This window comes from Cryphonectria parasitica (genome assembly GCF_011745365.1).
Source record: "Cryphonectria parasitica EP155 unplaced genomic scaffold M406scaffold_6, whole genome shotgun sequence".
NCBI lineage: Eukaryota > Fungi > Ascomycota > Sordariomycetes > Diaporthales > Cryphonectriaceae > Cryphonectria > Cryphonectria parasitica.
In genome coordinates this window covers 1290264-1305097 of record NW_024468914.1, presented here as the reverse complement: position 1 = coordinate 1305097, position 14834 = coordinate 1290264, and the positions used below count along the sequence as shown (strand labels likewise).

Genomic DNA, 14834 nt, shown 5'->3' with positions numbered 1-14834 from the left:
AAACCTTGTCGGAAGTCACACAAATACACCAACTTGATATGGGTATCGATCGTCTTTCTAGATTCGAAGGCTAGCCAGCTATCCTCTTGATGTTCCCTTCCCTCAATTTCTCCTTATCTGACCACGTGCTTGACTAGTGTCTGTGCGCCTAAATATTACCATCCTCCTGCATTTCAGCCACTGTCTCACAGATCACGTCGACAAGCTCCCGGATCGTCTCCTTATCTCTGGGCAGTGTGTGCCCTTTTGCATGATCAAACAGAACTGCTGTGTCCATATCGCATACATTGTAAAGAGCCATAGATCCATGTATGTATGGATCTAGTGAACCAACTGGTAGGGGGGAAAATCAGATTGGACAAACGACCCAAGATTGTCATACCATGAAACAGAAATGGAGAAACTTACCAATATGGAGCGTTCTTGTCTCGATTCTCTCATCGCTTTCATCCGCAAGGATGATGTCGTGTGTTCGAGGGTCTAGAGGTGGCCAGCCCGCAAAAAAGATGCCGTACTTGAAGAGAGGCTTCGTTCCCCATCGCTTTTGCTGCCGCTGTTGGTAGAGCAACATCGTTGCTGCCATGGTGGCACCCTCTGAGTATCCGACGACAGCATCAAAGGGCCCATGCTTTTTCACGATATCCAAGATGTACCTGATAGCATTATTGGTAGATCGATGCGCCGTTGCCACAGCAGTTGGTGTCCCAGCATCAGAGTCGGATTCGGAAGAGTCTTCGCATCCACGGAGCAACTCGCGCATGGTGTCCTCGGCGATCTCGCATTCGGGAAACTCGCGTATCCTCGACAGAACATCATCAGACTGACCCTTGCTGGCTGCTCCATCCGGCTCAATGAATCTGTAGTGAGGTGCTGGGCCGAAATAGTCTTCAAAACCTGGTGGTGGTACGGCTCGGCATGGACCATGGGCAAAATAAAAGGTTGAAGGTCGACCGTCGCCAACATCGCCAAGCTCTTTCAATATCGGCGCTACTCCATGTTAGTGAAGAATATTCGATTGCACGAGAGAAGAGCACCTTTGCCCATGAGATCGAAACGGACCCAGCTGGACTTGAAATTTCTGCGTTCGACATTAGCACGATGACCTTTCCGAGAAAATCATTGCTGAGCCTTTACTTACATCGGCACTGCCGTAGGCCCCATTCAAACAAAGAAATCTCATGATGACTTCTGACGTATTACTCCAATGTGATCGAGCAACAAGTTGTGATAGGAGAACATCCAGCGTCGACGAAAGAGGGGGTGTTGCAATCTGATAAACTTTACCAACACGCAGGTTCAGACTGATTTTGAGTTTAAAGAAAATCAGTATCCATTGCTTCTATCGTGCTCCCCAACAGCATCATCAGATCTACAAAGGGGCCCGGAGATTTGGTTCCAGCCGCTGTGCCTGAGTTAGGGCAAGATCGGACGATTGTTTGGAGGGGTCTCCTGGGTGTCAAGGCCAGTCGAGCTAAAGAGCTGATATCTGGTTCATTAGCCTAAACCAATTGTGCTACGATATTCACACGTGCCGACCTGCCGGAAACTCGACAGCGAGCAGGAGTGCTGCCCAATTGGCTTGTTCCAGAGTGAGACCCCCATCAGCCTTCACTTTAAACGTGAAACCTCTATCGACATAGCCCCCCGCGGCCCGTGACCTGGCACACATGGGCTGGTTTCCAAGCCAGCGCTCAGACTCGCCGTTCAAACTTTGTAGTGACGAGTCATGCCTGGAAACTATGTGTTGCAAGGCGTACGAAGATCGAAAACCCCAGAGAACGGAGGGTGAAGGGTTACATGTATTCACGGCCCGTTGCAGATTGTTTTCATCCATCAAGGGGTTATAGGAACGCACTAAGAGGATTGGTTCTCAATGTTCCTTTTCCTTGAGTGGACGTGAGGATGCACATGGCGTTAGCATGCTTTAATTAATAAGGAAGTGGTATTGCGATTGGATATTTTTTGAACCACGTGTGGTCTCTCGATATATTTGATCCCGGTGACTTTTCAACACCCAGCATCCTATTCACTTGAGACGATCACTTGAAGTGGAATTTCTGGTGTGGGACGCGCTCCCGAGATTACCTCTTCTCACCCAAAACTCTATGACGACGTTGCTGGTCAGCATCAAATAATCTGCCATGGCGCCAGCCGCCCTCTCCAGCTCCTCCTCCGGTGGATCATCACCAGCGACCAGCCCAGGGTTTGCATACCCCAATGGAGCAGAAGGTGGGTTCGTTGACGACGTGAACAACAGAAGCACTAGTACGATGTCCTCAGATCGCATACCGAGTATGGCAAGACAACAGCCTGTCGCCATTGTCGGCATGTCCTGTCGCCTTCCTGGAGGCGTCAGCAACCCCGTCGAGTTCTGGGAGTTATGTTCGAGAGCACGAAGCGGATTCATGGCTGGTGCTCCCAAGGAGCGCTTCAATCATGATGCTTTCTATCACCCCAACCCCGGGAGGACGGGTGCCTATCATTCCCAAGGCGGATATTTCCTCAATGAGGATCCGGCTGCATTTGATGCCCCGTTCTTCTCACTGACTGAGAAGGAGGCTGTCGCAAGTAAGTTGAAACATCACGTCTTACAATCTTCGATGACCGTCGCGTCGGGAAAACAGAGTAAACAAGTGCCAATGTTTGCTACGACGACACTTGCTGACAAGATTTGTTTTGTATAGTGGATCCACAGCAGAGACTGTTATTAGAGTGTACATTCGAGGCTCTGGAGAGTGCCGGCATACCAAAGCACTCGGTTGTTGGACAGCAAGTCGGAGTTTTCATTGGCGGTAGTCTGTCCGAGTATGAGACTCATCTATCGCGTGACTCGGACTCCATGCCGATGTATCAGTCAACAGGTCAGTATAACGGAGATGACAACCTATGTAGGCCATGCCCAGTGTTGACACTCAGACATAGGTTGCGCTCAAGCAATGCAGTCTAACAGATTATCACATTTCTTCGACCTGCGAGGGCCGAGTTTCACGCTTGATACAGCCTGCTCTTCCAGCTTAGTGGCGCTTCATGCGGCGTGTCAAAGTATACGGAACGGAGAATCTTGCATGGCTATCACCGGCGCTTGTCACTTGAACATGCTGCCGGATTCCTTCATTTCGTTCTCAACTGGCCGGTAAGTATCTGGAACCGCTACCACTTCAACGAATACAAATGGGACAACCAGACTAACCCTGACCTGGCGCTTTCTAGACTGCTATCCGATTCTGGCCGATCAATGGCCTTTGACGAGCGTGGCACCGGATTCGGTCGAGGCGAGGGCTGCGGCATCATCGTCTTGAAGCCTCTTGACCAAGCTATCAAGGACAAGGACGCTATCCGCGCTGTCATACTCGGGACAGGGATAAATCAAGATGGCAAAACTCCCGGTATCACGATGCCAAATGGCGATGCACAAGGTCAGTGACAACCGGGTCAAGGATGGAAAGCATATACAGCGTCTTCCAATTTAGTACTGACTATATATCACACTGCAGAGAGCCTGATCAAGCAAGTCTACGAGAGTGCAGGTCTGCATCCACGAGATTGCGGATTCGTCGAGGCACACGGCACGGGCACAAAGATAGGCGATCCCACCGAAGCAGGTGCCATCTATCGTGCGTTGGGAGAGGGGCGATCTGCCAGGGACCCGCTCTTCATTGGGTCCATCAAGTCGAACATCGGTCACCTCGAAGCGGCATCTGGCGTCGCCGCTGTCATCAAGGCCGCGCTGATGCTCGAGCGGAATTTCATCCTCCCGAATTATGACCTCAAGACGCCAAATAAGAAGATTCCGTGGAAAGAGTGGAACATGGCGGTGCCAAAATCTCAGCGTCCCTGGCCTAGGAACAAGAAATACGTCAGCGTAAACAACTTCGGTTTTGGCGGCACGAACGCACATGTCGTGCTTGGAAAGAGCCCGGCTCCTACCAAGAAGCTGCCCATGTCCAGGCGAGCTACCAAAGACAATTCGACCGAGAAGCCTCAGGTTGCGAGGAAACTGTTTGTTCTTTCTGGCAACGACAGACAATCCTTGGAAGCTACAATGGCGAGCTTGGTTGTCTACCTTGAACAAAGACCCGAGTAAGCATGATTCCTTCTCGACACATCGGTGATATCATTATTGCTTGTATCCTGTCTGACGAATTTGCGTCCAGAATATTCCAGTCTGATCTTCTCGAACATCTCTGCTATACATTGAGCAGAAAGTCTCTCCTCAAATGGCGAGTCGCTATCCCGGCTGGAACCTCATTCCAGCTCATCGAAGCACTCAACAGCAAGAACATAATCTCCACTCGGTCCACAACACCTGGTCAAGGCCAGCACCAAGATCTAAAGCTTGGCTTTGTCTTCACTGGCCAGGGTGCACAGTGGCATGCTATGGGTCGAGAGCTATATGGGCCAGGTGGTTTCCCGGCATACACAGCCTCCTTGGATCGGGCGGACAGATGTCTGAGAAAATTGGGCTCCCAGTGGTCCCTGATTGATGAGTTGATGCAAGAAGATGCGAAGGCATCGAAAGTCTCCGAGGCACACATCAGCCAGCCTAGTTGTACAGCGGTTCAACTGTGCCTTGTTGATCTCTTGCACTCATGGGGGATTCGGCCGAAAGCCGTGACAGGGCACTCAAGCGGTGAGATCGCTGCAGCCTATGCGGCGGGAATTATCACATTCGAGTCGGCCATGGCAATTGCCTACCACCGAGGAAGGATGATTCCAGCCCTAAAGTCTGATTTCCCTCGCCTGCAAGGTGCAATGATGGCGGTAGGTGGCTCGAAGGAGGAGTTTCAACCTCTCATTGATACCGTGAACTCAAAGCCTGAACTGGAAGAGAAGGGACAGGAGATCCGCATTGCCTGTTACAACAGTCCCACGAGCCTTACGATCTCAGGCGATGCAGAGGCTCTCACAGTTCTCGAACAAACCATCAAGGAGACACAGCCAGCTACCTTCAACAGACGACTTCAGGTGGACGTGGCCTATCACTCACACCACATGAATCTTGTGGCCAAGGAGTACAAATCCGCTTTACAGTCCCTCCCTATACCCAGACCAAGCCGGGTAGCGAAGTTCTACTCTTCACTCTACGGCCATCTTATTGATGGTTCCGGATGTGACGAAAATTATTGGGTCGATAATTTGACTCGTCCGGTACGGTTCAGCCAAGCACTCGAAGCTATGAACAGGGACTCTATGGAAAAAGAGGCATCTGTGAGCATGCTTGTTGAAATGGGCCCGCATTCCGCCCTCCAAGGCCCAGTCAAGCAAATTCTCCAAGCTGCAGGCCACTCAAAAGACATTGCCTATAGCTCAGTCTTGGTCCGCAACCGCAACGCTATTGAGACAGCCCTTCAGCTTGCTGGCGCCATTACCACCAATGGAGGCCTGTTGCACATAGATGCTGTCAACTCTCCCGCCGATAGCGGAGTCGATCGACCTACATTACTGACTGACCTACCGAGGTATTCATGGAACCATAAAACGAGGTACTGGCACGAATCACGCCTGTCGCGAATGCATAACCACCGAGGCTCGAAGTGTCATCGGAGTGAGCTGATCGGCCTCGAGGCCATCTACTCAACAAGCACGGACCCCATATGGCGCAATGTCATCTCTCTGGACGATCTACCATGGATAAGACATCATCGCATTCAGGGGACGGTTGTGTTTCCTCTCGCGGGATTCGTTTCCATGGGGGTTGTGGCCGTTGTACAGAAGACGGTCGATCAAAAGCACGCGAACAATATGGTGGAACTCAAGGATGTTGAGGTGCTCAAGCCGCTTGTTTTCTCATCAGATGTGGTTGACGGAAATGGCAGCATCGAGATGAGTACCTCACTCCACCGACGCTGTGACCCAATTTCGGGCGAGGAATGGCATGAGTTCAGGATATCCTCCTGGTCTGTCAACACAGAATGGACCCAGCATTGTGTCGGACTGGTGAGAACGGCACAGCAAGACACAGCGGCGAGCCATGCTCAACAGAACCTGATCAATGAAGCAACAGCTTCTACCCAAGAACAGAATGCTGCTCACATCGACGGTGAAGGTATAGCGGCCTTCTACTCAAAGTTGTCTGAAAATCTTGGTGTCGAATATGGTCCCTCCTTCCAGTGCATGCGGGATTGCACAAGTGCTGGTGACTTTTCTGTCGGAACAGTCTGCCAACCCGCAGGTTCGGAAGACCAGCGGAACCCCAGCACACCTGTGCTGCATCCGACCATACTCGAGTCCATCATTGACACGTACTGGCCAATTCTGTTCGGCGATCGCATGGCAGAGACGAACGACACAGTCTACCTTCCATCATCAATAGGACGCCTGACCATCGCTCTCAACACCACAGGCGAGACAACTGCAAACGATTTGCGGACCTATTCTATGGCCAAATTTGATGGTCAGGCCCCTCAAGCAACGAGTGTGAGCATACTCGCGACGGCACCGCAGGAGATTACAGGTTCTCTCTACCCGGTTGTCTCTATTGATGGGCTGGTCGTTTCGCCCATGTTGGACAACAGCCTGTCAAGAGCTGACGATGATGGTGACAGTGCTCGTCAGCTCTGCTACAAATACGAGTGGGAACCCCTTGAGAACCAGGACACACCGGCACCAACAGCACTCGCACCTGGTGTCATCATCTCGGGCGAGGATGGCACATTGTCACATTCGTTCGCAAGTGAATTGGTCAAAGTCCTCGAGAAGAACGTCTTTTCGGCCCGTCCTAGCATTGAGCCGGGGCTCTTCGAAGGAGCCACGGCACACACTTCCGAGCACGTCAAGGCAGTCATGTCCGACAAAACCTGCATCGTCCTCACAGAGATCGACCAGCCCTTCCTTGTCAACCCCACGGAGTCTCAGTTCAATGCTGTCAAGGCCCTTGCTGATAGCGCCAGCCGGATCTTGTGGGTGACTGGCGGATCATATATCGATTGTACCTCTCCCAGCTCCAATATAATCAGTGGTCTAAGCAGGACCATTCGTGCCGAGACGATGACTCCATTCGCACACTTGGACATCCAGGGGTCCCCAAGCAACACCATCAATCCTGAAGAAGTCTCGGAGATTATCTCCAACGTGACTCTGAGCGCATTCGGCATCTCAAACAAGAAGGAGAACGATATGGAGTTCGTTTACAGGTCTGGTAAAATCATGGTTCCTCGAGTCGTCAACGATGACAACATGGATCAGCTTGTTCAGCAGTTCACCAACCCTCAAGCTTTGACAGAGCAGTCCTACGCTGAAGGAACATCTGGGAGCCGAGCGCTGAAATTGCAGTTTGAGATGACCAAGTCTTGTTACACCACTCGCGGCTCTGGTGCCAACAAGACCATTCAAGGTGTCCATATGATCGAGGATACCTCGGCAAAAGCTGTACCACTTGCAGATGACGAGGTTGAGTTCGAGGTCAAAGCCGTTGCTGCAAACAGACACGACGCATTTGCGGCACAGTCAGAAGCTCCGTCCACTCTGGCTGGCCTTGAGGCGTCCGGGATAGTGATCAGACTCGGAAGCGCAGTGACTGATCCTGCGATCCAAATAGGTCGTCCCATCGCCTGTCTGACCACTGCCGTGGACAAAAAGTCCCACGGTGCTTTTGCAAGTCTCGCGCGCGCCTCGGCCTGCATGACCATCCCTCTCTCCTCGGAAACAGTGTCAACAATGTCATTCGAGCAGGCTGCCACTTTGCCATTAGCATACTATACAGCTTACTACAGCCTCATGGACCAGGCACGTTTGGAACCAGGCCAAAGCGTGCTTATTACTCATGGTTCAGACCCCATTGGACAGGCCGCCATCTGCCTTGCGCTTCGGGCTGAGGCGGTCGTTTATGCTATCGTTGAGACTGTGGAGGAGAGAGAAAAGATTCTCAGCCAGTACTCCGGATCCATCGCTGAAGACCATGTTTTTGTACCTTACGGGAGCAAGAATATTTCCAGTGACTCTTCGGGTCATGAGATATACAACGCCCTCATGGCGACAACGCACAAGACTGGAGTTGACGTGATCTTGGATTCGAACACATCTAGAAGCCGCGAGCAGTCACACTTAAGCAAGCTTTGGAGGTCGTGTGTGTCCGATTTTGGCTGCCTCGTGCAAATTCAGGAACAAGACGCTTCACGACAGGAAAGCATCAGCCGAGGACAGAAACATCTCAGGTTCGAAGACATACAACCATCGTCCTTCCTCGACAATCTCAAGATGCCCCGGAACACTTCTCACATCACCATCGATATGCTCTCCTTGGGATATAGAAGACCCCAGGTTCTTGCACGCGTTGTTGCCAAGACAGCAAAACTCCTCCAACAGGGCAAGATCCAGCCGATCCATGGCGTGACTGCCGTGCCTTTCTCGCAAGCGCATGAGGCTCTCAACAGACTTGCGAAAGGTGAAGGTAGCTCAAAGACAGTTCTCGTGCCCACAGCCGACGACACGATCAGAGCGCCGCCACGGCACGATCCAACGCGCAGCAAGCTCCTTCAATCCGATGCCACTTACATTATCGTGGGTGGCACGGGCGGCTTAGGGCGGAGCATGGCCAAATGGATGATTAACCATGGTGCAGGTCATCTCGTGCTGCTATCAAGAGCCGGCAAGATGACACCAGCAGTAGAGGAACTCTCGGAAGAGGCGCAGGCAGTCGGTGCTCGCGTTCATGTTCGGCAATGCGACGTTACTGACGAGTCCAGCTTGACGTCGCTTCTGAGTTGGATCAGCACCGATGCTGCACTTCCACCAGTCAGGGGCGTCATACACAGCGCCATGGTCCTTCGCGATGTTCTGTTTGAGAAGATGACCCATGAAGAGTACATGACGGTCATCGACTCCAAAGTGAAAGGTGCTTGGAATCTACACAAAACCTTGGATGGAGTAGAAGGCACCGAGTCCCCGACTACAAATCAGCTGGACTTCTTCGTTGTCATGTCTTCGGTGTCCGCTGTTGTCGGAAATCGAGGCCAGGCCGCATACGCAGCTGCCAACACTTTCATGGACGGCCTTGTCCAGCACCGTCTGTCGAGAGGTCTGCCAGCAACATCACTTGCTCTGGCCGCCGTGTCCGATGCTGGCTATCTCGCCGACTCTGAAGGCGGCGCTGAGCGAGCAGCTGATGTTCTCCGAAACCTGGGAGGTGAGGTCGACAATACGATCTGCGATTCCGAGGTGCTAGCGCTACTGCAAGCGGCCGTGACAGGACAGACGGCTTCTTGTCAGCACCATGTCATCACCGGAGTAGGCGTTAGCAATGGCGGCGGAGGGAAAACAAAACCCAAGTCCTTACCTTTCTGGGCGCATGATAGCAAGTTTTCTCATCTGTATGTTCCAACAGATGCAGAAGACGAGGCCGGAAAAGACGTCATCTGTTCGCTGAGCCCTTCCCTCAGCCAGGCAGAGGCCGAGAACGTGGTCAGCCGCGGGCTTGTGGCGAAGATCGCACAAGTGCTCATGATGGAAGCCGAAGATCTTGATGTGACGAGGAGCCTGACGCACTATCCTCTCGACTCCCTGACGGCCATCGAGATCCGTAACTTCATTGCACGGGAATACGAGGCGAGCATGCAGGTGCTTGAGCTGCTGAGCAGCGGGAGCATTGAGACCTTGAGCAGCGCTGTCTGTAAGAAGTCAAAGCTCTGCCAGGTTTCGTCGTAGCAGTAATGGGTGGCCTCTCTATTAGGCACCATTAGATAAAGGAAAGGGAGGAGAGAGTGCGAGAGAATGAAAGTACAGAGTTAGACCCCAGGCCCGTGATTGTATATGGGAGGGGTCTGAGATATATGTTACATCTTTTTCAGCACACATATACCAATACCATTATTGCATTGCACAATCTCAGTGGATCAGCAATACTGGTTTCCGCTAGCATTTTTTGAGAATCTTCTGCAAGTTTCACCACCGGCCCCTCGAGCGTTTTAGTCTATTGTATTCCTGTATTATGACGCGAGTTCGAAGTAATTCATGCCCTCCGACTCCTCTTCATCGAAACATTTCATGAGACGGCGAGGTACTGCCCAGATGTGATCTTCTCCAAGTTGATAAACTTCTCGTCAAGTGTCCTGATTGTGCTCTGCGACTCCCTCGTCTTGACCGACTCCGTACCGCCCGCTTTGTTCCAGTACGGGTCTGGGTTTGTTGACTGACTCTGATTGTTGTTGCTACTGTTATACAAGGTATGCTGATCCGCGTCTACGTTCTGGCAGAGGGGATCCTGGTCCAGCTGCCACACTCGCATGCTGGCATTGTTGTTGTTTTGCGAGGCGACTCCACAGTTGAAGTTGCGCTCAAGACAGCCCGGGCATATATTCCAGTTGGGATCACGGGACCTGAGATACCTGCGCGCGATCCAGTCGAAGATCTTCCAGAAGGCAGAGATGAGCACGATGTCCGACACCATCACGGAGACGATCATGGATCCGGTGTCCTTTTGGCGAGGCACAGAGCAGATGTACTGCACGCTGAACTGCGCCGGGGTGCCTTGCAGCTCTGATGAGCCCAGGATGGAGAGGTTGCCGTTGCTAATGGCCTCGCTCCCACTGGCATCATTTATGGCAGCCTGTAAGTACTGCGTCGCGGTCTCATTCAAAAATGCGTTGCTGTCATCAAAGGCCAGATCCCACATGACGGCGGAGTAGTATGATTTCGCGAAAGCGTCGAGGAGCATTGAGACATCTCGCGGCTCGCCCTGCGCGAGGGGGAAAGGAGTGTCCGTGTTATTGTTTGAGGATGAGACAAGACTTTCACTCGCTCCAGGGCTCAAGATCGACACTGTGAAGAAGTCGTCGGAAGTGATGTCTGAGATATCTGAAGTCTGCAGAGCTTTTGAAAGGAGGCGTGTTAGATTATGAGCTGTTGATGAACGTACCCACATTAAAAAGGACAGTGTAACTAACCTAGAGTTGTCCCAGTATAGCCGGCGGTGCTGTTCATAGCTTGAATAGCATCCAACAGTACAGTATAGCTTTGTTTCCTAAACAGGTTTCGTATCGTCAGCCATGGATCTCAGAAGAGAAAACAGGTTTTATCCCTGCCTCGAAAGAACTGACATGAAGTTGTATACTAGATATTGACTCAAACTGGAACGCTGTTCAAACAGAAACTCGGTACCACTGAATGACTGTTGCACCGTGATGTTCACACGTTGGTCTGTCTCAATATAGCAATATACCGGTCCAGTCTACGCAAACGTTAGCCTCTTCCTTTAGCCTATGTGGATCACAAGCACACCACATCTCTGAACAGGAGACTAACCTGAATCTGAAGTACAGCTGAGCTCGGTTCTTGTCCAGACGTGAAGATAACCTGCATGTGGCCCATCGAGCAGTCACGCAATGTATTGTTCATGTAGGTTGTAATGCCAAGGGACTGTGCGGTAAGACCAGCGTAGACAGCGGCCTCGTCCGGCATCAGGGTCGTGTTCATGCTGGTGACGGTGTAACTGGCTGTCTCCTGGTTTGAGGTGTAGTAAGGGCTTCCTATTGAGATACCGGGTGATTGGCACGAGAACTGGGCGGTGCTGATCCAGGACCAAGGCGCATCCATGTACCAATGGTGCTGATGTAGGGTCGAGTTCGGGTCTGTCGTGTAGACGACCTTCTGAGTGTACCCATCTGCTGCTATATTCATGAATGTGAAGAAGACCGCTGCTACTACGGCCATCCCGGTGAAGAGAGGTGTGAACCAGCGGAAGGGATATGGCCGCTCAAGAGGGTATCGAAACCACGATTCATGGTGCGATGCCATGGCTGACGGTCATTACTGGGATCGCAGTTATAGGATTGATCTATGTTCTGGCGGGTTTTTCTCATTACAAGCGATGAATCAGATTGAGGGTCGTGCTTCTGTGCCAGAGGCGAGAGGACCCATGGTTTGTATTTAATTCATTACTGCTCAGGCTGACTGACTAACTAAGTTGGCCGACATATTGATTATACTTTTTTAGTATGGATGGCGCCCTCGGGACGGTGAGACCCACGCCGCCATTCAGATGATAGGGCGTGCTCAACTCTTCTGGAGGAGCTCCCTTCGATAACCTGCGTCTTGTGTCTTGCATGCCATTGGCCCTATCCTGCTGACATGGTTCTGTGGATAAGCTCAACCAAAGTCTGCCCTGCGCGCTGCCCCTCAGCAAAAGCCGTGGACCAATCAACGTATACCCCAGCTACATCTGGCCCCCAAGATTCCAATCCCCTCCACAGAGTCACACAGCAAGTGTCATGTCTAGGTCTGACGTGCCGCCCTGCTGAAATCCTTCGACCATCACTAACAGACGTGTCCTTTCCTCATCCATCTAGCTCCATCCCAGCTTCGCAATCCCGATGCCTTGAAAGGAAACCGGGTTGACTATATATGCACGCAAAGTCTTTCTTTAGTAACTCTTCATGCACGAGTGCTAAGAAGGGTGGGAAGCGCGGGCAAACCGGTGCCGCTGCAGCGTTAAAAGTGTGTTCCAAGTGCCGGGGAAAGTAGGTCAGTCTCTTCAAGGCTGAGGAATGTGCCTTGGTGCCTCAAGCGTCACCTCGGATGACTGATCACCGGCGGGCGGGTGTGTGCGGATGAACTCACAACCCAGAGACCCCGAGTTCAGCCAACCCGTCAGCGCAACATAAAGTATGTAATCATGGCGGACTCATCTTGATGATCGGCATTTTCATGGCTGAGAATACAGGTAGTCTCGCGCATGTTCTAGGAGTAGTAAGTGTTCGCTAATGCAGCTCATTAGAGGAAGAGAATTGTGACTTTCTTACATAGCTGCATTTCGCCATGTCTGACCTGGTTCAGTCTTTCATGTGTTTGAGATGTGAGATGTGATGCTTTCGACTTATTCATAGCCAAGATACATGTTACCCGTCTTGAAAGTGCATGATTGTTGGATCGCGAACTTTGAAGGTGCCACCCTTGTCTTGTCATATTGGAAATAGTAGTTAGTACTATTCTTAAGGCCTCAGAACGATTAACCGTCTTCATCGAGCAGTGTAAGTGAATAGGCTATATGGTGCGCGGTTTGCACGGTGGCAATAAGTCGCTGCACACCTAGTACATACGTCCTCACCCCGCATCCGTAGCCGACCAACGTACCGAGGATAACGTGTCCCGATAAATGGGTTTAACCGCTAGATATCACCATCAGGATGCTGTAATTATATTTACGAATTAATAAAAAGAGAGAATTACCCAGTCTTCTATATTGTCGTCGCCCCTCGCTTCGACGAGACCTCTCAAGATGACAACGTCTGAGCACACTGCTGCCCTGCTTCGGTATCTCTCAGATGACCTCACAGGCGACACTGTTCCCGAGGAAGTATGGCGCCGGATTGAGGACCTGTTCCTCGACTGGCTTGCTTCAGCACTCGCCGCCGCCGAGACTCACCCGATCCCGACCTTTGGAAACATAGCGAGGCAGATGGGACCGAGTGATGGCTCGGCACAGATCCTCGCCAGCGACACCAGGTCGAGCCCTTACTGGGCTGCCTGGGTGAATGCAGCCTCGAGTCATACCCTAGAGCAGGATGACCTGCACAATAGCAGCGTGATGCATCCCGCGACGTAAGCAAAAGCCATCACCACAACCTCCTTTTTGCTGATTTTTTTTTTTCACTCTTCTATTCGATTGCCGCCATCTCCCGCAAGTCACACCTGACGGCAAATTCGACGCCTAACTAATTGTATGGCAACAGTGTCATCTTCCCGGCCGTCCTAGCAGCTGCTCAAGACAATAATCTGTCCGGTTCCGACCTCCTCTTGGCCAGTATCGCCGGCTACGAGGCTGGAATCCGCATCGCCGAGTCCCTGGGCCGGTCCCATTATCGCATCTTCCACACCACAGCCACCGTCGGCACAGTAGCAGCCGCACTGGCCGTCGCCAAACTCCTCGGCCTCGGCTACGACCAGGTGGTCTCTGTCCTGGGCACGGCGGGCACGCAGACCAGTGGGCTATGGGAGTTCATGCGCAGCGGTGCCGGGGACAGCAAACAGCTGCACTGCGCACACGCCGCCTCAAACGGCCTTCTGAGCGCGTACATGGTGCGCGACGGGCTGAAGGGCGCGCAGGACGTCATCGAGGGCGGCGCAGGCCTGATGAAGGGAATGTCGGGCCCGGACGCGGATGGAACGAGGCTGAGTGACCGTCTGGGTGCGAGGTGGGCTGTCCTCGAGACAAGCTTCAAGTTTCATGCCTGCTGCCGGCATACGCATCCTGCTGCTGATGCACTGCTTGATGCCATCGCAGGGAACGGCATTAGGGACGCTATGGTGGAGATAGAGAGGATCACGGCGCATGTGCATCAGGGCGCAGTGGATGTGCTCGGTCCAGTCGACGCTTCCTCCTCGCCGCCAAAGACGGTACATGCGGCCAAATTCAGCATGAAGTCGACGCTTTCTCTCATCGCGTTGAAGGGAAGCGCGAGCCTCTTGGACTTTGAGAAGTTTGCTCTTACGGATCCAGATGTGCTGCAGTTCAGGGAACGCATTAGCATGGTCTTGGATGGTGAGGTCGATTTGGCGTACCCGAAGCGGTGGCTCGGCAGGGTGGAGGTCAAGCTGGCCGATGGTCGGGTTGTTTGGGGTACTTGCGACGAGCCAAAGGGTGACCCAGGCAATACTCTCACAAGGAGCGAGCTAGAAGACAAGTTCAGGAGGCTCAACGCGTATGGGAAGGGCGTTGATAGTCGGGCACAGCATGTAATCGAGTGGTGTTGGTCCCTACGAGCGCAGCCGACTTGCTTGCTTCCCAGTCTTAGTAGCGAAGAAGGCAACAGATCGAAGCAGTAACCATTGTGGCAAGAACTTGCATTATTGCCAGTAAACTCCGAATTGCATACTTAATTCTATGGAGCCAACTCTTCACA

General features: G+C 52.2%; 4 protein-coding genes across 4 annotated transcripts; 2 read left to right on the top strand and 2 right to left on the bottom strand.

The window, feature by feature from the left end:
- Positions 1-148: 148 nt before the first annotated feature.
- M406DRAFT_261659 (uncharacterized protein) lies at positions 149-1180 on the bottom strand (the record flags this gene model as incomplete). The annotated part of the gene is made up of 4 exons (XM_040917458.1): positions 149-333; positions 409-987; positions 1060-1078; positions 1139-1180. 4 exons carry the CDS (start codon positions 1178-1180, stop codon positions 149-151), a joined length of 825 nt encoding a protein of 274 aa, XP_040774352.1.
- A 1090-nt stretch (positions 1181-2270) lies between these two features.
- M406DRAFT_49307 (uncharacterized protein) lies at positions 2271-9642 on the top strand (the record flags this gene model as incomplete). Its single annotated transcript, XM_040924387.1, has 7 exons — positions 2271-2568; positions 2685-2888; positions 2935-3133; positions 3211-3416; positions 3495-4080; positions 4155-8088; positions 8143-9642. 7 exons carry the CDS (start codon positions 2271-2273, stop codon positions 9640-9642), a joined length of 6927 nt encoding a protein of 2308 aa, XP_040774351.1.
- Positions 9643-9979: 337 nt separating this feature from the next.
- Positions 9980-11730, bottom strand: M406DRAFT_74006 (uncharacterized protein; the record flags this gene model as incomplete). The annotated part of the gene is made up of 4 exons (XM_040925684.1): positions 9980-10836; positions 10881-10957; positions 11034-11164; positions 11239-11730. The coding sequence occupies 4 exons, from the start codon at positions 11728-11730 to the stop codon at positions 9980-9982; spliced, it is 1557 nt and encodes a 518-aa protein (XP_040774350.1).
- Positions 11731-13210: 1480 nt separating this feature from the next.
- Positions 13211-14757, top strand: M406DRAFT_340973 (uncharacterized protein; the record flags this gene model as incomplete). Its single annotated transcript, XM_040921610.1, has 3 exons — positions 13211-13533; positions 13665-14633; positions 14721-14757. The coding sequence occupies 3 exons, from the start codon at positions 13211-13213 to the stop codon at positions 14755-14757; spliced, it is 1329 nt and encodes a 442-aa protein (XP_040774349.1).
- Between the last annotated feature and the right edge of the window lie 77 nt (positions 14758-14834).